The sequence below is a fragment of the Pyxicephalus adspersus genome, chromosome 6 (genome assembly GCF_032062135.1).
Source record: "Pyxicephalus adspersus chromosome 6, UCB_Pads_2.0, whole genome shotgun sequence".
Lineage (NCBI taxonomy): Eukaryota > Metazoa > Chordata > Amphibia > Anura > Pyxicephalidae > Pyxicephalus > Pyxicephalus adspersus.
Genome location: NC_092863.1, coordinates 104,280,682 through 104,303,259, shown reverse-complemented (window position 1 = coordinate 104,303,259; position 22,578 = coordinate 104,280,682). Strand labels below are relative to the sequence as shown.

The 22,578-nt window shown below is 43.1% G+C and overlaps 1 protein-coding gene across 1 annotated transcript in view; it reads left to right on the top strand.

Moving 5' to 3' along the window:
* The window catches only part of LOC140332319 (von Willebrand factor A domain-containing protein 5A-like), a 50,071-nt gene extending 27,534 nt beyond the window's left edge, over positions 1–22,537 (top strand). Inside the window, 8 exon segments of the mRNA XM_072413584.1 lie at positions 490–604; positions 1,474–1,632; positions 1,878–1,981; positions 4,675–4,883; positions 5,724–5,777; positions 6,319–6,363; positions 17,720–17,761; positions 20,267–22,537. Of these exon segments, the coding sequence (XP_072269685.1) occupies positions 490–604; positions 1,474–1,632; positions 1,878–1,981; positions 4,675–4,883; positions 5,724–5,777; positions 6,319–6,363; positions 17,720–17,761; positions 20,267–20,376 (838 nt within the window). The 3' untranslated portion in view covers positions 20,377–22,537.
* Positions 22,538–22,578: the final 41 nt, after the last annotated feature.

The following is a 22,578-nucleotide window of genomic DNA, read 5'->3' as shown; positions in this document are numbered from 1 at the left end:
CAAGGAGATGGTAATAAGCGTTCTGCCCTCTTGGAAATGCTGTGAAACAATCTGAATGGCTTCCAATCATGTAATCACCAGCTCTGACAGAGCGATCACATGCAGGTTTGAGAATTCTTGTTTCCATTGTTAAAATAACTAGGTCTGAGCAACATACGAAAAGAAGTAATGCATGGCCGCAGCTGCCTAGACTTGAGAATACTTTATATTCATTCTTATGGTATTCAAGATGGCCGACCAGGTGAAGAAACTTGCAGTTCACCTCCTTTCCTGTATGAAATAGTTTTTGATTTTAAGACAAATGCCACACTGCTGTGAACCTACACATTCCCACTAGCCCATTACTATGATAGCTTGCCAACAGAAAGGAAACATCAGGAAGTGTCAAAGCTTTGCCTTTTAGAATGGCTTGATCCTATTGGCTTTCAGTTCTTTTTGTCCCCCACTGCCAAAGCAAAGAGTTAATAAAACTTGTTCCCCCCTTTGCAGGTGTTTCACATTTGGGATCGGTGAAGGAGCTTCTACATCCCTCATTAAAGGCATGGCCCGGGCAGGAGGTGGAACATTTGAGTTCATTATTAACAAAGACCGAATGCAACCCAAGGTAAAAGTTATACTAAAACCTGACATTGACATATGTGATTCATAACAAAAAAATAAATATATAAACTGGGACAGAGACAAATTAAAAACCAAGATCCAAGTTTTCCAGTTTCTCGTATTTTCTTGATATTCTTCTTTCATTGATATGACAATGAAAAAAATAATAGATACAAATAGTGGGTTGAAAAATGTCTGGATTTGATGAAACAAAGCTCTTGATACATTTGTAATCTACCCTTCCAAGGAAGATGTTTTCCCTCAGAGAAAACATGTTACACATGCATGGTTTGCTTTTCATTATGTGTGTCCCTTCTCTCTTGCCCTAGCTTCTGCTTAGTCTCTTGTCTCCTCCCCTCTTCTTCATTCTGTCATCTACCCTCATCTCAGTTGCATGCTCCTGTTAGCTGCTCACAGCATGATTTTTTGACCTATCCATCTGTTCATCGGTGTATGATCTGCACAGTTTGGAATAAACTTCTTCAAGATCTACAAGGTGTCCTTTGGATTGAGTCACTGTCAGCCAATTCACCTAAGACTGCAGTTATAGCCATCTCATCACAACTGTAAGTTACAGAGATCACACTGTAAGTGCTTAGAGACTGGAGAGGCATAACAATGTTCATATTGCCTTTCTGCCATAAAGATGTAGTACTGAAGGTGAGAATCTGTCTCATTGGGTTGTGTGGCATTTGAAATTATATAATTATTTAATACCACAGGTGATACCTTTGAAGGACTCATTTCTGAGCGATGTATCATGTTTTGTGGTTGTTAAATAAAATCACACTTACGCCACTTGTTCTAGTTATTAAATTTTTTTGTGTGGATAAGATAGGTGTATATAATGTATTTTTTTATTATACCCTAAAGGTTCTTCGGGCACTTAAGTTCTCCTTACAACCTAATGTGAAGGATGTCTCACTCACATGGACCCTTCCTTCCAACGTGGAAGCCATCGTCCTGTCTAATGTCCCTACTGCCATCTTCCAGGGTCAAAAATGGATTGTCTATGCTCAGATAAATGGAAAGGTCTGTAAACGCGGGAAAGATCGTGTTTTGGGTGTTACTTTAATTTCAAGGCTGCCGAAATTGTGGGTAGGACAAAGATTTGCAGAAAATATTAGGTCTCAAGTAAAATACTTCTCTACTGGTAGTTAAAAAAACAATTAACCAAACATGTTAGGCTGAACACACTTTTAGGGAAGTTATAATATATGTAGCATAAAGGACATAGAGAGTTTTTGGGAATAACATTGTTATTTTTTATTTCCAAGGTGAAAAACGAAGATAAAGGTGAAGTCTGCCTGCAATACAAATTTAATAATGAAAAGCTGAAGAACAACTTTTGTTTCCCACTGAATGTGCAGAATTCGGAAAGGTCATTATTTACTACTTAAACATCCTAGGATGTTAATTCCAATCCTTGAGGGCTAGCTATAGGGGGAGCTTTGGTACAACATGAATAGTGTTCTGACTTTTTGTAACCATGTCTTTAGACATGTTTTTATCATTACTCTTACTTAGAAATTCTGAAAAATATGGCTCTTGGCCCTCAAGCACTGAAGTTGATGAATCTGCCCTATAATAATGAGACGCATTCCCAGTGCGGTCTTATTGAGGTCACCACTTACAAATTAGCAGAGCTTTTATGCATTGTCTGTTGTCTCTCACTCACTATTTATGGACTGGAAAAGCAATAATCACCTCATGCATTGTCTATTACAGTGCTTTTCGACCTTTGAAACATGTGGGAACCCCATGAAATAATGTTCAGGTCTTCAGGGAACTATCACGGATCCATTGGGCAAAGTGGTGGACCCACTATGTCACCAACCCAGTTGGTGGAGACTTGCACAAGGTGCAGGGTCTAAGCAGTAGCTTGGTCTTCCCCAGAGCCTCTAGAGGTGAGGTAGTTGTGCGGCAAGCTACTGCAAGGTTGCGGTCCCCCTGCCGCCAAAGCAGGTGACTGCTTACTTACAGGAACCAAAACATAGTGCCAGAGAGAAATCCAAAAGAGTAGTCAAACAAGCCAAAGGTCAGGGCAAGCAGCAAACAAGAGTCGTCAGGAAACAAGCTGGGGTTTGTGCACGGATAGCACACAGATAAAGTTGGATCCAGAAGCAGAGGTGGTGCTGACAGTAGGGGACGGCAAGGTGGGTGAGCCAGAAGGAGGTACAGATGCCTTAGACCCGTGGGGATCTGTGACAGTACCTCCCCTCTTGGGCCCCACCAACCCTGAACTCCAGAGTTTGTCGGGAAACCTGGCATTGAATTCCCTGAGTAAGCGTGGAGCATGGAGGTCTTTTAGAGGGACCCAGGAACAATCTTCTGGACCATAGCCCTTCCAATGAATTAGGTATTGTAGGCAACCTCGGACAAGCGTGGAATCCAAGATTTGTTCAACCTCGTATTCTTCTTCCGAGGCAACAGGAACAGGGCCAGGAGGGATGCACTTCTTAGAGAATCTGTTAAAGACAACTGGCTTGACAGAGAAACATGGAAGGTGTTATGGATCTTAGGAAACAGAGGCAATTTTAACTTGTGACAGGGTTGACCTGGGACAAGACAGGAAACAGACCGATGAAGTGAGGAGCAAATTTGGGAGAGGGCACTCGCAAGCCAATGTACTCAGTGGAAAGCAAAACCTTGCCACCGGGAGAAAAGTGGGAAGCAGGGGCTCTCCTCTTGTCAGCCCATCTTTTGTAACGTGCAGAGGAATGTAGCACGGCCTCTTGGGCTTTTTTCCAAACCTGCTGGAAGTGAACAGCGGCAGCAGCAGTAATGTCTGACAAAAAAAGGCATTGGTTCACAAATCCACGACAGAGCTTGGGGACTCCGGAGTAGCGGGGCGGGGAGGTGGAAGACAAAGCGTAGAGTAAGACTGGTGGCTGGAACTGTAGCGGGTACTGGAGTCTCAGATACAGCGGCTGGAGTTGCAGTCGCAGAGATACGAGGCTGGCTAATGGCAGACTGGAGCTCGTTCAGGCATATATCACAACTCCGGAGAAAGTCCACAACTTTAATTTGAAGCGACTCCTGTTTCTGTATCATGTAGAACCTGCATGGAACCAGGTAACGGAATGTCAGTGGGGTCCATGGCCATGACAAACTGTCATGAGCCAAAGGTCAGGAAATGCAGCAAACAAAAGTCGTCAGGAAAGAAGCCAGGGTCAGTACACAGATAGCACAGGAATAGTACGCAGAAACTGGAGCAGAATAGTACGCAGAAAGTGGAGCGGTAGAAACCTGGGAGTAGAACCAAAACAAACTCATTTGTCCAGGCAACTTCCTGTTGCCAGGTCAGTTCCTAAAAAGGGCATGTCATAAGTGTAGGTCATGTGAGCCGCAAACACCAAACCCACCAGCAGAGGGAATGCTGGTGATGAGATAGCCTCATGTGTTTTTCACATACCTGCCAGCAGATGGAGTGTGTCTGCGGAACACCCTAGTCCTCTGAGGCAAGGGAGCAGCTGATAGAGAATCACCTGACCTGGACCAGGAAGTGTGCAGAGAGTTGGATCCAAAAGCAGAGGTGGTGCTGGCAGCAGGGGACTGCAAGGTGGGTGAGCCAGATGGAGGCACAGATGCCCTAGACCTGTGAGGATCAGTGACAGGAACCACTTCTATAAATACTATACCTGCTGTACATTGGTTTTGTGGTTATTGGGAAGAATGCCTCTTACATTGCTTGCCATTGGGAAGGATGCACCCTTACAGATAGCCAAAAAGGTCTCTGATGTCAGTGCTAACTGACTTGGGAGTCACAAACTGCTCATTGCTCAAGGAACCTCTAGCAACCTCTGGAAGAACCCTCAATGGGAAACACTGGTCTAATATATCTCTCTTAGTGTTTAGAGACATACACAGCTCTGATATCCTAATATACTGACAATCATCTTCTAGGCACATCATCTACAGGCTGGCAGAGTTCTTACTCTACCATGCACTCTCTATCACCTCTCACCATCCATCTACAGGGTGGCAGAAATCTGGTCTTCTAATGTCTATCTTCTCTCAAGCGCCATGCCCAGGCAGTTCTGGTTTTCTCATGCACTCTCTACTTTCATTCAGACATACCATCTATAGATTGGCAGCCAAAGCTCTGATCTCTGAGCTAGAACATGGAACAGATCCAGGATCTGAAGAGGTGAAGAAGAAGATCCTGAAGACCAGTCTGGAGTCAGGTGTTGTCTCCTCTCTCACAGCCTATGTAGCTGTAAACAAGGATACCAAGACACGGGTTGAGGGTCCTCCCTTACACAGGGACATCCCTGTTCCAGGTATTTAGTTTTTACATATGATAAAAGAAAACTGATGCTTAGTGCCTCCATACAGTTTGTACTGTACTGATTTTTGTACTTACCATAACCTATAGGAAAGCACCAGACAACTTACATTCCAGGCCAAGTAGATGATTGTAGTTGCCAGTCACACAAGAAGTTTGAGGATGTCAGTGGAAAGTTCTTATTTAGAACAAAGTTAATCTAACTCATGTTTTTTCTGTGTGGTCAGATTATTTTCCAGGTTTATACATTACATTTCAGATAATGGTGATGCAAAAAAACAGAATATGGGCTCCATAAGTCAAAAATTTAGAAGAGAGAATTGACTTCTGGAGCTTTTTTCCCATACATCCTAGGATAATCGGTGACTTAGATTTTACTCATTATCTCCAGCTGCTTTGAACTACATTAAATTTAGTTTCTGCCAATACAACATACCAATGGTCCCAACATAGCCCTGGGAAAGCATTTATAGTGAAATGTGCCAGGTAATGGGATAACCTCCTTTTCTTTCTTTCATATTTTATCCCTTAATGGGGATGACTGACAGACTTACCCTAGGAGAATTCTGTATATAAGAAGGTCCCATGTCCCACAAATGCTGGTGGGTTATGGACTGCATATCAGTCAGCTGTATAGGAAATCTATGGCTTTGTTAACATGTAATATATGCACAATATATTTGAATTTCCTGCTGTTTTTTTCTTTTCTATATTTTTATTTTTAGTGTTTGCTTATTTTCCATTAAATTGCACTGCTTTTAGACATCCTGGGGAAGGACTAGAAATGTATATTTCAGAATTGAATTAATTGAAAGTGGCTGTTCTTTTTTAATAGGTGCACCACCGTCATCATTATCATCATGGAGGTCCCTGAACAGCCCAACAGATTGTGAGTTTAAAGTAGAAATCATTTCACTGTTCTTGAAATATACATCCTGATCAGTGTTTTATCAGCTGAAAAAGCATGGTCATTAGACATATAAATATAAAATACCTCTGAGGCTGTATAAGCATCACTCCCCTTGCTTTGCCTGATCACCCAATATGTAGGGGGCATATGATAATCAGCGATATTTATAAAATATATTATGTTTTCAGGATTGGGTAATATTTGGAAGCTTTTGTTATACTTTTAGTTCAAATTGGATATATTGTGTCACTACTCCTGAGAAAGCATAACCCTGTGAAACTTGTCTAACTACTGATGAGACCTAATCACATACTATGTATATTGTAATGCAAACTGGAATGCTTGTTCTTTTTAAGAGGTTTAATAAATTATGTTATTATGATTTTTTAAATATTGGTGGACATAAATTATGTAAGGTGTCTTAAAAGTTTAATAACTTTTTAATGAACTCTTGGCTCAAATTTAATTGTAGTTTTCCTGTTTTGCTCTCATGTTTATGAAACTTTTCTTTTTCTATTAGGTATACCAACAATATTAGCGTACAGCCTAGGACTGAATATTGGATGTGAGTGCACTGTAGAAGTCAGTCAGTTTTTGAAATCTGCACCCTGATCAGTGTTCCATAAGATGAAAAGGCATGGGCAAATTACTAAACTGCCCCCCATCCTACTGTTCATAATCCTAAATTTAAACTTCAAAGTTCTGAATAATTATCCTAAACTAGCCTTCTATATTGTTCTATTAGTCTTGTGTATGCTTGATCTAGTTGGGATCCACCGTGTGACTTCTCTGGTTTGGGTGACTGGCTTCTCATGCACCCACTGATACATGCACCCTCACAGTTAGAACTTTCTGTGATTGCTCTTTCTTCAGAAAGGGGGTACAGAGAAAGTAAGCATTGACAGTGTGTATGGGGGGGGGGGGGTGCCTCAAGCATAGAGGTGATTGGAAATGGAAATCTAAACCTGACTCCAGTTGGAACAGTCAAAAAGTTTGTATGCAAGTAAAAAATCAGTTTCTTTTTTCTAAAAACTAAAACAAAAAAAGTTTAACATGCCTAAGTATGTTAGAGACATTACAAGTTACATGTTTATAGAGTGTGAGGACAGCTTGGTTAGAAAAAATGGTGGATTTATGTCTTTAAAGGGCTGAGCACAGTCATAAGGTTCTTTAAAGAATCTTGTTTTAGCCAGCTTATATTGCAGGGACTGTACCACTAGAAGCTTGGTCAGAAGACCATTGAACTGAGCAGAGGATGGCTGGGAGCGTACTTCTGTTTCCTGGTAAAACATTCTCTAACAATGGAGAACTGATGACTACAAGATGAAGAAAGAAAACAAGAAAGAGGAAGAGGTCTCTCCAGGAGAAGATAAACCTTCCTGTATATCTATAGTACAAAAATTCTGCCCTGATGGCACCCGACCCCCACAGGCAACAACAGAAGGAGCAGCCGCATCAAAAAGCAGCACCGATTTTAGAATTTTCAGGACTTGCTGGGCACAGTGTTCATTGTTCGTTGCACTTCTTTGGGCTAGATGAGGGGTCATGTTGAATAATGTGTCTCTGTTGACCCACAGCTTACCCTGTGTTAATATATAATCTGCACATACTTGTTTTTAAGGGTCCCCCTTCATCTCTTTTACCCAATTCCCATATCACATCCTTAAAATTATCAGCATTGTTGTCCCTGATGTCATGCAATGAGACAGGACGACTTGGTGGCACTATGACTTGCAAGGTGGTGCTGTGAGCCCTGAGAACCGCTGGTTACTGCCAGGTTGCGGTCCTTGGGCACACCAAGGTGGCCAAAACACAGTACCAATCACAAAGCAGAAAGATAGTCAAGGAAGGCCGGGGCCTAGGCAGGCAGCAAGCAAGAGAGGTCAGGTCACATGCCAGGGGTCAATTGCCAGGGATCCAGGAGACAGACACTAGTGACACAGGGGGCACTGCGGGCACTGGGAACACAGAAGGCACTGGAAGCAACAGGAGGCACAGTTGACGCAAGGATATCCATAGACAGACAAGAACACTGGAACAGCATAGGGAAGTTGGCTGGGAACCAACAGACTGGACAACGAGGGGTTAACTCGGGAGCTGGACAAGGAAAACACTGAATTAAGCACGAAGTGAACAGTAACTGCTTCAACAGAACTAGGGGCTCAAAGGGGACACGTTGCACAAAAACATTGTGTGAGCTAGCTAAATAGCCAGGGCTGGTAAACAGGCTATTTTCTGATTGGCCAGTGAATTGTCCAGAATTCATAAAGCCTGGAAACAGAGGCACGCCCAGCATCAGAACTGCCCACATGCGCAGTCTGCTCTTTAGTGAGGAAGAGGTGAGTGTGACACCTGACAGAGTCTGTCAACAACTTGCCACCATTTTGAGTCCTGATTTTCAGTAATACACCACCATCGCTAATACAACTACTACCATAAATACCACCACTACTGCCACTCCTGTTGCAGCACCTCTGGATTGAAGAATTGTTGTGTGTCATCACACAGACCCTCTTCAAGCTTATCAGCACTTGTGATATTTGATTCACACAAACTGCTACTTTCTTTTTCTTTAGAATGAAGAGTGCTGTAAGAAAACAGACAAAGGTTTTGAAAACTAATATCCTAAAAAAAATAGTTATCAGAGTTGCAGCATAACTGTAGCTCCTGGGTAATGTATTATGTTCACTGTGTCCATTTCCCTGTTGTGACAGAAGATTAAAGAGCCAGCCAGTCCACAAGGTACTAAGCTTGGCTGTGATATCTGTCTCTTGCTACCTTATGAAAACTTGTGTAATGGGACCTCTTTCTGTCTTCTACCATTGGTAGTTATGTGCTTAGTAGTTGTGCTGCTGGTGACTTGTCTCCTGCTTTACATTTTTTCCATTCTATTTCCTTTACAAAATAATGACATCTTGGTAACCACTCTCTTCCTCATGTTAGGATTTTTTTAAATTCCTATCTCTCCCTATTGGCTCCCTATTCCAACCTTACCCTATTTCACAAAATTTAAAGCAGAACAAAATTTACAAATTAAAAAATTGTGAACAGGCAGGTTCTATATTGGGACAAAGGGGACAGTGTCTAATCCTGGCATAGGAATGAATAAACTCTTGTGCTCATACACAATTTTACGTCATCGCCTCCTGGTCAATTTAGATATCTGAAGATCCAAGAAGAGGACCAAGGGGACCTTTTGCTAGTTCACACTTAGAAACTGCCACATTAACCCCTTTCCTATTAAATGCTCTTGGCAATTGAAAAACAAATCTCTCCTAAACTGATCTTTTTAATGTTGTCACAAATCCCTGCAGGACCAGGGGATCTGTGTCCTCCTTAGTGTCACTCACCTTGCACCTCCCTGCTGCCAGCAGCCACAAGAGGACTAGAGTGTTCCGCAGATGCCTCCACTTGCTGGCAGAGATGGGAACACCATCTGAACTGCCCTTTCTCCAGCCCTCCTTCTGGTGGTGGATTTGGTTACCTGCTGGTCTCATGATCTCCATTCATTAAATAATCTTCCCTATATAAGGAAATGAATGGCAACAGGTTGTTGTGTTAGCAACCTTGATTGCCGCCTACCCTGACCTTGGCTTGCCTGATTACTCTTGCTTTCCTTCTGCCATGACTTTGACTTGTCTGACTACGCTTTTTCCTTTTGCCCTTATTCTACGTATTAGGCCTATCCAGTCAACAGTGATCAGCCCCTGCATATACAGGGCACAAGGTGTGCACCACCTCCTTAAGTTCAACACTTCTTGTGAGGTGCACTGGTGAAGTCAGAGGCTGGTGTTTTAGACTCTGCTCCCTGTACATTTCCCTGCCAAGTGCATTGGTGACATGGAGGGTCTACCACCCTACCTGTGATTATCATTACATGCTACCAGTTTGTTCAGGCCATGGACCCTGCTGATATGTCGCTACCTGACTCCATGCAGGGTTTTCTGCATCAGATACAGCAAACAGGAGTCTTTGCAAAGCAGGTTTGTTGATGTCCTTCTGAGGTGTGATGAACAACTTGATGAACTCCAGTCAGCCATCAATCTGACCCCTACCTCTGCACCTGTTCTGGTGATTCCAGTTTCAGCTCCAGTAACCCCAGTTACAGCTTCTTTTCCTGCCCCAACCACCATGCCACCTTTTCTCCACGCTCCAAATTCCTACTCCTCCTAATTTGGTGACTTCAAGCTCAGCCGAGGATTTGTAAATAAATGTAGAATCCAATTTGAGTTGCAGCCCTGGAACTTTCCAATGGAATGCACCAAGGTGTCTTTTTTTTCATCTGCCTTCTGACAGGGGTGGCACTAGCTTTGGCTCTGCCCGTCTGGAAAAAGGACCTCCCTCACTGTTGGAGAAAATACTGTAAAATTTCAAACCCTGGTTACGGAATTAAATTGGAAGAATTATGCTCCTTTGGTAGTGCTCTAGCAGGGCTTTACAGGGCATAATTAAGATAAAATTTCCATCCATGACCTCCCATATACACTTCATGACCTTGAGTCCCTCTGTATTCAGGTTGACACTTGTTTCCAGGAAAAAGTTCAGGGCACTCAGAGAGTCCAACATCCCATCAAGGTGGCCCCAAATTTCCATAACCCTACACCTCCAGCAGTTGAGCCCATACAAGTCTATCGAGCACGACTTTCTCCGGAAGAACATGCTCACAACCAAGACAAGAACCTCTGTATGTACTGTGCCAAAGAGTTTGCCTAGACAAATCTATTTCCTTTCTACCTTTTAATACTGTTTCTTGTATGATTTTAATGTAACAACCGCCATTTCAGATCTTAAGACATTTTAGACTTTGGTGCAGCCGGATTATTTATTCAATATTCCTGTGGCGCTTCTATCAAAACCTTTACGGGTCTCCATGGTAAATGGCACAGTTCTGCCAGGCAGTTTCCAGCATGCCACCATTCCAGTTACTATGAAGCTCAGCTAAAGCAACTCAACTTGTCTTGTTTGGATTGCCCTGCACCTGAAACCATGCCACTCATTTCAAAAGTGTTTCCTCAAACTTCCTTCTGTTCAGCAAGTTTGCTCTGCAGCCGCTTTCCACGTGCCTGGCCTATCAAGATCTTACTGGAGATTTGTGGATGTCTTCAGCAAAAAGCAGGCAGAAATGCTACACCATAATGTCCTTATGATTGTGCTCTACACCTCCTTCCTGGTTATTCTCCCCCTTGGGGTAGAGATTACAATCTCTACAGTCTGAAAACATAGGCTATGTCTGAGTACACTCTTGAAAAATATCCACAGAGGGAGCTGGGTTTTTCTTTGCACAGAATAAAGATGGATCTATACATCCCTGTATAAATTCTAGAGGCCTTAAACAAAACAAAACTAATAAAAGCAGGTACCCATTGCCTGTTTTATTGGCTCAAGGGGGCATCAGTTTTTGCCAAACGTGACCTACATGGCACCTAAAGTTTAATTTGTATCTGTGTAGGTGTTGAGTGGAAAACTGCATTCAATTCTGGCCATTATGAATATCTGGGAATGCCCTTTGGGCTCTGCAATGCTTCACCTGTGTTCCAGAATTTCATAAATTATGTCTTCCCAGATCTTTTATATGTTTGTGTGGTTGTTTATTTAGATCACATTCTGGTCTATCCCAAGGATCTGCCAAACCACTGCAATACTGACAGTCTTACAGTGACTTCTGAACAATGGACTTCATGTAAAGCCAGAAAAATGTATGTTTGAACTATCTGAAGTCCCATTTCTCAGTTACAAAGTTTTGGCTGAGGGTTTAAGAATGGAATGGCTAAACTTTCTTCTGTGGCCACAACCATTTGTGCTACAACCTATTCAGATGTCCCTTGGCTTTGCCAACTACTACCAACAATTTGTTAAAGAATACTCCACTTTAATTGCCCCAATTACATCCATGACCAAGAAGTCTGGCCACCGGAGGCACTCAAGGCCTTTCAGTTATTGAATAAAGCCTTTTCTTCAACTCCTGCTCTGACACCTCACAACCTTTTCTTTAGAAAAGTGGATGCTTCTTCTGTTGGAGTTGGTGTGGTCCTGCTTCCAGAAAGCTTTGATCATGCGTCCTCTGAGGTAAAGGAGCAGCTGTTAGTGAGGAATGACACCACTTGCTAGAGGGAGCTTGTCATTCAATGATCATATACATGGACCACAAGAATCTGCTGTATTTGCAGACCGCAAAATGTCTGAATCCTTGCCAAACCTGATGGGTGCTCCTCATCTTTTTTTTAATTTTTTTAATAATCACTTATTGCACTTATATATAAAAGTAAAATAAAGCTGGTGCCCTGTCTCGTTCATTTGTAAAGGAAGATACTGAACCGGAAACTTAGTTCCTCATTGACCCTGATTGAATTGTGCCCATGGTCCCTGTCTTGCTAGAATATATCCCTCCATGGAAGGTCTTTGTTTAAAAGGGCCATCCGTCTTTCAATGGGACATGCCTCCAAGCTTGCTGGACACCACAGGCAACGGACGATCTTTGACCTTAATTAATCGCAGTTACTGGTGGCCAATTTTTAAGCAGGATGTAAGTGATTTTGTACCTGCGTACACGGAGTGTGCCCGGAACAAGGTATCTCGAAGGCCTGTATCTGGTCCTCTCCTACAATTACGCTTCCTATTCCTGATCCACTTTGTACTCATATTTCCATGGAATGTATAACCGATCTTCCATGCTCTATTGAGTTTTCTGCAATTAGGTTTTTTTTAATTTAACTTTTCAAAAATGGCCCATTTCATCCCTTTATCTGGCCTTCCACCTCCCTCCACTTAGGTGAAAATATTCTTCAAGGAAGTCATTCATCTACATGGATTACTGATGAACACCACATTGCCCCACATTGTTTCTTATTGTTTCTGATTGCCCAAATCACATCTCGCCACCTAATGGAGATCAAGTTGGACATACTGGCTGCCTACCTGCCTCAGTCTAATGGGCAAATGTAGAGAATTATTCAGTCCCTTGAACAAAATCTTTGTCTGTATGTCAGTTCCCAAACAAGACAACTGGTCAGCCCTTTTACCTTGGGAAGAGCTAGCTCACAACAACCACACCAACCTTTTTAATTGTCTCTGGTCGTCACCCCAGGCTCCCTCTCCTGTCGCTTGCTGCTGTGATGTTCCTACTGCAGCTGCTACAACTGACCACAATTAGTTGCTCTGGAGAAAGGTTCAAGAGACTTTGGCACACTCTTCAGAAAGCTTCAAGAAATGAGCTGACAAGATAACTCTTGCACCTCACTTTACCCCAAGCAACAAAGTATGTCTTTCCACAAAATATATTCGCAAGTGAATGCCTTCTCCCTAGCTTGCTCCACGCTTCATAGGTTCCTTTCCTGCCCTGATGAACCCAGGCACTTACAAGCTAAAAACTACCTCCATCTCTGAAGATTCACAATTCCTTCCATGGTTCACTTCTAAAACTGGTAGTTTTTTACAGCTTCTACAAGAAGATTGTACTTCCTTGACCTACCCCTGCTGAGATAGAACAGATCCTGCACTTCAGATTTGTCCAGGGCTCTTTGCAGTATTTGGTACTTTAGGGAGGGCTACAGCCCAACAGTACGGTCACAGATCCTTGAAGGACCAGGAGATCTGTACCCTCTCCTTGCGTAGGATTAAAAGCTAGGGATTAAAAGCTATAAAGAAAAGATAATAGAAACTGCTGATCCAGGGAACATCTGATTGCCTCATGGAATCAGGAAGAAATGAAAAAAATTCCTTCCTGATTCCAGAAAGGGCTCTTGGGAGATGTAGTTGTAGGGGTTGTGTGTAGGGATGAGTGAACACCTGGAAGCTTGGGTTCGCCGGGTTTGGCCGAACTTTGCCTCAAAGTTCGGGTTCGGGACCCAAACTTGACCCGAACTTGACCCCGAACCCCATTGAAGTCTATGGGGCTCAAACATTGGGGCACTAAAATGCCTGTAAAATAGTCATAGTAAGGGCTAGAGGGTTGCAAAAGGAAGCAAAATGGGGGTAAAAGCAGACAATTGCCCTGCAAACAAATGTGGATAGGGAAATGACATAAAATAACATAGAATAGAAAAAATTAAAAAATAATCTTGAACTAGGAGGCGGAGGTCAAAGTGGAGTAGGAGGTTGAGGAGGCGGTGGATGTGGCGGTGTAGGTAGCAGCAGTGGTGGAGGAGGAGGAGGTAGCCAACACTGTTTTTATTTTTTATAAATTTGGGAAGACCCCAAAACATTGGGAAATCGAAAAGAGAATGCAAAGAGAAAGTGTGCTGGAGTATAACAATGGCTGGGTGCGGGCGGTATGCTTGTCTATTCAGCACAAGGTACGGACAAGTCCTGTGGGATCCATGCCTGGTTCATTTTAATGAACAATAGCTTGTCCACATTGGCTGTCGAGAGGCGGCTGCGCTTGTCTGTAATTACCCCCCTGCCGTGCTAAACACACGTTCGGACAATTCACTGGCCGCAGGGCAGGCCAGCACCTCCAAGGCTTAAAGGACAAGCTCAGGCCTTGTGTCCAATTTGGAGACCCAGAAGTTCAATGGGGCAGACCCATCAGTCAGTACTTGTGGGCGTGTGCTGTTCCACCATGTTGCTGAAATGCTGTCCTCTGTGGGAGGTGTATCGTCTGTGTCCTCTGTATCCCCCCAGCCACACTCTAGTGATGCCCATGAGCTGCTTTGGGTGCCACCCTGCTGTAAACACGGTTCCTCCTCCTCATCCTCCAGAATTGCGCCCTGGCTGGACAGTTGTGTACCTGGCCTCTGTTGGCGCATGAACCTACCCTCTTAACCTCTAGTGAATGACTGGCCTGATAACCGTGGAAATGATATCTCTTCCTCCTCCTCTTCCTCCTGTGCCACATCCTCTTCCATCATCGCCCAAAGTGTTTTTTCAAGGAGACATAGAAGTGGGATAGTAACGCTGAGGACGGCATCATCGGCACTGGCCATGTTGGTGGAGTACTCGAAACAGCGCAACGCGGCACACACTCACCGCATGGAGGCCCACTCATTGGTGGTGAAGTGGTGCTGTTCCCCAAAATGACTCACCCATGCGTTCTGCAGCTGCTCGCACAGTCTCTACAGCATGTTTAAGGGGGAGTTCCACCTTGTGGGTACGTCGCATATGAGGCGGTGAGCGGGAAGGCCGAAGTTACGCTGCAGCACAGACAGGTGAGCAGCAGCAGGAGGAAAACACCAAAAGCGCGCACTCTTGGCCTGCACTTTCTGAAGCAGCTCTGACATATCAGGGTAATTTTTCAGGAACCTCTGCACCACCAAATTCAGCACATGCTCCAGGCAAGGGATGTGTGTCAAACCGGCTAGGCCCCGAGCTGCTACGAGATTTTGCCAGTTATCACACACCACCAGGCCGGGCTTGAGGCTCAGTGGAACCAACCACTCATCCGACTGTTGTGCCATGCCCGTCCACAGCTCCTGCGCGGTGCCGGGCAGGGATGGCTCGCCTGGAAAAGTAGTGGCGGCTGGGAGCCACGTACTGTGGGACAGCCACCGTCATAAGGTTTTTAAAAGTCTCGGTCTCCACCAGACGGTATGACAGCATTTCAAAGGCCAGGAATTTTGAAATTCTGGCATTCAGGGCCAGGGATCGTGGGTGGGTACTTTTTCTTTCTCTCCAGTGTTTGGTAGACGGACAGCTCAACGCTTCCATGGGGCAGTGTGGAGATGCTTGGTGACGGCGACGGAGGTGGTGGCGTTGCTGCGTTTGGGGGGTGGCAGGTGCCACTCCAGAGGAGGAGGAAGAGGCCGAGACTGCAGCAGAAGAGGGAGCAGGAGGAGCTTGAGATCTTTCGTGGTTTTTGAGGTGTTTACTCCACTGCAGCTCGTGCTTTTCATTTAGGTGCCTTGTCATGCGGGTGGTGCTCAGGTTTAGAACATTTATGCCTCGCTCAGGTTCCAATTGCACAGCGTGCAAACCACTTGCGTCTTGTCGTCAGCACTTTGTCTGAAGAACTGCCACACCAGGAAACTCTTTGGAGCTGGCTTTGGGGTGCTCAGTCCCTGGGTGCAGTGGGCAGTAGCACGCGTACTGGGTAGGGGACGGCCACTATGCTTTTGCACCCTGCTCCCTCTTTTGCTGTGCAGCTGGCGCTGTGTGACCACCACTTCTTCTCCGAACTGCATACGTCACTCGCATGACCTTCATTCCATGTGGGGTCTAGGACCTCATCATCCTCCACATCATCTTCCACCCACTCTTCACCCCTGCCCTCCTTGCAGGTCTGCACACCTGCCGCAGCAGTTGGCACCTGTGTTTCGTCATCATCCGAGACGTGCTGTGGTGGTCCTCCCATGTCCACATCCTGAAACATAAGTGGGCATTAGTGCACTCAATCTCTTCCACTTCTGGGGCTGAGCTATGTGGATGGCCCATGGAAACTCTGCCAGCAGAGTCATCAAAAAGCATAAGAGACTGCTGCATGACTTGGGGCTCAGACTGCTTGGCTGATTTGCAAGGGGGTGAGGTAAAAGACAGATGCCTATGGGCTGCAGGTGCCAACTCTGCTCTTTCAGCAGGGGACCAGGTGGGAGACAATGTGAAGGAACTGGAGGCACTGTCAGCCACCCAATCTACTACCGCCTCTACTTGTTCTGGCCTCACCATTCGTACACCAGTATTCGGGCCTACAAAATAAGGCTGAACATTCTGTCGCCTACGTGCACCTGAGGAAGGTGTTTCATTTGGGTGTGTAGCTGGCACAGATCAACCAGGTCCTCTTCCTGCAACTGGAGCTCCAACACCAGCCTCACCACGACCAGGGCCACCTCCCTTATTTGATGCTCTCCTCATTCTTTGAGGTCACCCACTGAACTAACAGACGGATTAACTATATTTATTTCCCTGTCACGTATGCAGTGCAGGTGTACCTCACAACAAGAATGGGAATATATCACCCACCAATCTAACCGACGGTTTAACTATATTTATTTGCCTGTCACGTATGCAATTTTGGTGTACCTCACACAAAAATTGGGTATTTGTCCCCCACCGAACTATCCGACGGATTACCTATATTTATTTCCCTGTCAGGTACGCAGTGCAGGTGTATCTCACAACAATAATGGGAATATATCACCCACCAATCCAACAGATGAATTAACTATATTTATTTCCCTGTCACGTATGCAGTGCAGGTGTACCTCACACAAAAAAATCGCTTTAGGTCACCCACAGAATTAACAGCCAAATTTATTATTTGATTTCTTCGTCAGGGGTGCAAAGCTGGTGTATAGCACCCACAAAAAATTCACTATAGGTCACCAACACAACAAATAGCCAGATGAGATTCCTAACACTGTCCCTACTTAAGCTGCCTGCTTCCTGTCCCTGCACTACTCAGAGCTGATGGACGGTGCTACACGTGATCCAGCTTTTATAGAGGCTGGGTCACATGATGCACTGGCCAATCACAGCCATGTCATTACTGCGGTGATGGCTTCTAAGTGCCCACAGCTGAAAAGCTTGTTGATTGGCTGGCCTGCAGCCTTTCAACAAGCTTTAATAAATGCCTGAACACCCAAATCGAACCCAAACTTTTCCGGCAAAGTTCGTGTTCGGGTCCGGGTACCCAAAATCGTAAAGTTCAGTACAGACCCGAACTTTACAGTTCGGGTTCGTTCAACACTTGTGTGTAAATCAGTAGGAGCCAAGCTCCCAAGAGGCTGCCCCTGCTTGTAATTTATATGTATGTCTGGTGAAACAGAAAGGATTTTAAATAATAAATATTAGCTATTAAATAACAAATCTTGGGTTAGAAATCTAATAAATCTGCAGTTTAAAGTAAATTAAACAGTAAGTAAAAAAAACAGATTCCAAATGACAGTGAAAAATGTAAGGGAATGTAGAGGGGGGTTGTCAGGAGTATTTCAGAGATTAAGGGTGAAACCAAAATAAAAGGAATAACTATTTTTTCTTTCATGTTTGAACAGGTGAAATAGATGTTACTAACCCGCAAATAGACAGAATAATGGGTAAGAATGTTCTTTTATTTTGCAGTTACAATGTTATGCCCAAAGTGTATCTCTGCATTACACACAGATTTCTCCTAATTTTTTTAGTTTAATTGCTGAAAGTAATTTAAAAGTTTTATTTAAAAGTCTGAAAGTTTTATAGCAAAACAATTGCTGAAAGTACTGTAAAATTCCTTCTGATCTGCTAGCAATCCAGGGAGCTTCTAACATCTTGTCTGAGCTGACAATCTGCTGTCACCCCTCATCTGTTCTCTCCTGCTGAACTACAGAACACCTTCATAAAAAGAAAGCAAGCTCTCAAAAGCTGCTCCATTTACAACTATGTCTGATCAGACAAGAATGAAAAAGAAAGGAATTATGCTTATAAATAATAAATCTTGAGTGAGCAACAATCTTTTATTGGAACAATTAAAACAATAATGATAGCAATGACATGGCTGACCTATTAGATATACAAGAGACGTATAAGGGTGCATATGATCACCCGGTATAAATATATATATATAGATCCATATAGAGAACTATCTTCATCGGTTACAGGTAGTCCCTGGGTTAAGCACATAGGACATACAGACAAACCAAGGGAAGGTTTGCATGACTCGCAGAAGAAGTCTATTGGTTGTAACCCTTTAACGTCCAAGACAAACTCTGCAGTTGTTTCATTTTGCATATTAAAGCACAGCTTGCTGCAGAAGTTAATTAATGTCTAGGTTTCATAAAGTTTTTTTAGCTTTGTTTGTGATAAACTCACAGTGAAGATTTTTTACAGTAGGAGTTGCAAAAAGAACACCCTTAAGAAAGCCTACCAAAGACACTGCAACCAAGTGAGACTTAATCTCCTCTTCAAATAAACTGACACAAAAACAACAATCGCACCAGAATCATCACCAGATTCAACCGTGACCATGACTTTATTTATAATACTCTCAACCAGCTTTGGCACATCCTCTATTCCAATCCTAAAATGCGTACATTTATCGGCAAAAAAACACAAATCTTCAGAAATGTTTTGAGGACAAAAAAAATCCTTTAGTGCCAAATTACACATATGCCTCATCCTTAACTTAAATATAGATACTTTTATTTAGGGTTGGTCAATCACCATGGGACTTTAGCGGCAGAACTATGTGCACTAAACACTATTTCATCTATTTCTTCTGAATTGTAAGTACCATATAAAAACCAGTTCAATCTTTCTGTTGTTTTATGATATTTGAACTTTTATATTTTAATACCTACACCTGTTCATGTACAACAGATAGCCTTGTGAATAGACTACCAGCACCCTTGTAACTTTTTCTATATGACAACCACTAAGTCCTATACAGTTGTGTACCCCTGTGGAAGCCCAACCCAGGCAAAACGCATCGGGAGCGTATACGGGAACACGGTCATGTAAAACCATTTGTGCTAGCAATTACCTTGTCTAGTTTTGGTACCCCACTTCTGTGAATTTTAACAGAACAAGGGGATACACACGGAGCCTCAAACCTCTTTATTTGCTTTCTTTTTGCAACTCCTCATGTTTTATTTATAATAAAGAGGGTGGCTCACCATTACATACCACTGATATTTACGGGACAAAGGGAAGTGCCCTTCTCCTCCCTTCCCCACTTTTATCGATTTTATACCGTAATTGGCATCACACTGCCTAATATTATGTTTAGACAAATATCTGTCCTAATTGCATTTAATAAAATAATGTACTTGTTCCAAATTACATACAAATTCAATTTAAGAACAAACCTACAGTCCCTATCTCGTTTGTTACCCGGGGACTACCTGTACTCACAAAGAACAAGAGGGCACTCTTTGTGTCTGGAGGAAAAGAAGTTTAAGCTCCGGATAAGGAAGGGATTCTTCACTGTAAGGTCTGTGAAAATGTGGAATCGGCTGAAAGAAAAAGCTGGATGATTTCTAGAAGCACAGATTATAACTGGGGATTAAGGATTTAAAGTAAAAATAACAGAGACTGCTGATCCAGGGAACATCTGATTGCCTCATGAAATCAGGAAGGAATGTTTTCCCAAGTTGGAGCAAATTGTAGCAGGGTTTTTTTTTCCTTCCTCTGGATCAGCTATTTCTATATGGTTTATCTGGGATATGTTTATTTCCCTAGTGGTTGAACATGATGGATTTATGCCTTTTTCAACTTGACTTACTATCTAACTATGTAACAATAAACCAAAAACTTCCTGTTCTACATTGACTTTAAGGGATCGTTTTTTTTTCGAATGTAAAGTGTTATTTTTTTTAATTTTATAAAATTTTTACTTTAATCCAACTTTAATCTTAACTTTAAATCCCCTTTCCTCTGTGTCATGCCTAAAGCTGTGTACTAACGATAGATTTTCTGAAGTAAAGCAAATTTTTAAAAAGCTGCAGTTTAAATTCAGAAACAAGATTGCAAGTGATAGTGGCAAATGTAAAATATACACATGGAAATCTGAGAGTAAATATTAGTACAAATACTAATTATAAACTTTATTTTCTGTTATGTTTTAGAAAAAAGTTCTTCAAACAAGGCAAGGATAGATGGTAGGAATGGTTATTTTCATTGTAATTGTTTGAAGTGTATCTCTGCATTACACATATACAGTGGTACCTCGGTATAAGTCCGCTTTGGAATAAGTCCAACTTGGTATAAGTCCTGTTTGTACACGAAAAATTTTGCTTGCTTGGTATACAACCTTTGTGCTAGAACTTGTATGGGTCAAAATGAGTCACAACACCGTGCGCTAATCTTATTTACCTTTCTCGAAACAAAGCCACGACTGCCCACGAGTGTCAGTATGCCAGTTGCTAACATTCAGTGAACAACCCGCGCTATAACTCTTTGTGAATTACAGAACATCTCCTCTTCCTCCCTTCTCAGCACCATCCTAGTAGGCACTCAACTCTTCTCAGCAAGGTAAAGGGAGGGTAAATTTTAATTCTTTTCATCTAATTGCTTTTGTATTTATGTATTTTGTAATAAGTAATATTTAAATTATTTTATACAGCCCCATCAATGTTTATTATGCCAATAACAATAGGATTTTCTTCATGGGAACAGATTATTCAATTTCCTTTTATTTCTTATAGGAAAAATTTGTTTGGTATAAATCCAAGGATCAAGGACCTATACCAATGTACCACTGTATTTCTCCTGGTTTTATTGGGTTAAAAAATGCTGCAACTTCTGAAAAATGCATTGTGATCTGTTAGGGATCCGTGGACCTTCTAATATACCGTCTGAGCTGACAACACTAAACTCTGCTGTCAACCCTCACCTAAACTACAGAACTACACCTGTATCCATCTCAGAACTTCCAGTCACAGATTCGCAGGATCATAAAAACTGTAACTTCTTCTCTCACCCATTGCTACCAGCAGCAAAACTGTTCAGGAATTCCCTTCTCTGGTTACACCTGGTGGTGGGTTTGGTGGCTTGCTGTTCACATGATCTTGATTCATCATATGATCTTCCATATAGAAGGAAGTAACTGGCAACAGGATTGTGCTAGTGATGTCAGAGGCTGCCGTCTTAGACTCTACTCCCTGTTAACGTCTGCCAAGCAGGCTGGTGACGGGGGGATCCACCACCCTACTTGTGATTATTGTGACAGTGAAAATTTGTTCAGGTCATGGACTCCACTCGTGTCGCTACCCAACTCCATGCAGGATTGCTGCATCAATCTCTGCAACCCATGTTTTTGGAGGTGTGATGAACGACTTAATGAACTCCAGTCAGCTATCAATCTGACCCTCAACCCTGCACCTGCTCTGGTGATTCCAATTTCAGCTCCAGTAACCCAAGTTATAGCTTCTGCTCCAGCCCCAACCACCGTGCCACCCTTGTCCTCGCTTTAAATTCCTACTCCTCATTATTCTGGAGACCCCAAGCTCTGTTAAGGATTTGTAAATCAATGTCAATACAACTTTCCCAAGGAACACACCAAGGCCTCTTTTTACATCTCCCTTCTGACAGGGGAGGCACTAGTTTTAAGTGCAGGACAATACTGTTTTTCAATTCCTTTTTATAGATGGTCTGCAAGGTCTCGGAAATCCTTTGCCAACATCAGCTCTCCCTCACTGTTGAAGAGGATGCTGTAAAATTTTAAACCCTGGCTACGGAATTAAATTGAAAGAAGGATGCTCTTCTGGATGTGTCCTGGCAGGGCTTTGTAGGCCATATTAAAGATGAAAGTGCCTTCCGTGATCTCCCATATACACTTGATGACCTTGAGTCTTGACTCTGATTTCGGGTTGACACTTGTTTCCAGGAACAAGTTCAGGTGACCTAGAGAGTCCGGCTTCACATCAAGTTGGCCCCAAGCTCAAGAACCCTACCCCTCTAGCAGTTGAGGTCATTTAAGAGCATCGGGCACGACTTTCTCCGTAGGAGTGTGCTCACCACCGAGACCAGAACTTCTGGATGTACTGTGCTGGAGAGGATCACTGCATCCTAAACTGCCGACAGAAGGACCAAAATGCCAGCACCTAATTCAATTGGAAGAGGTTTCCATAGACAAACCTTTTTCCTTTGTACTTTTTTGATAGTGTTTCTTGAACGTATAGAATGTAACAACCACCATTACTGATCCCAAGCCTTTTTAGACTCTGGTGCAGCGGGGAACTTTATTAGCCAACAACAAGTGTCTGAGTACAATATTCTTGTGGTGCTCCTAGCAAAACCCTTAGGGGCCTCTATGGTAAATGGGACAATCCTGCCAGACAGTATCCAGCATGTCACCATTTCACTTTCTTTGACATTTAGGGCTTTGCACTCAGAAACTCTTTCCTGGTTATCCCTAAAGCAATTCAACTAATTTTGC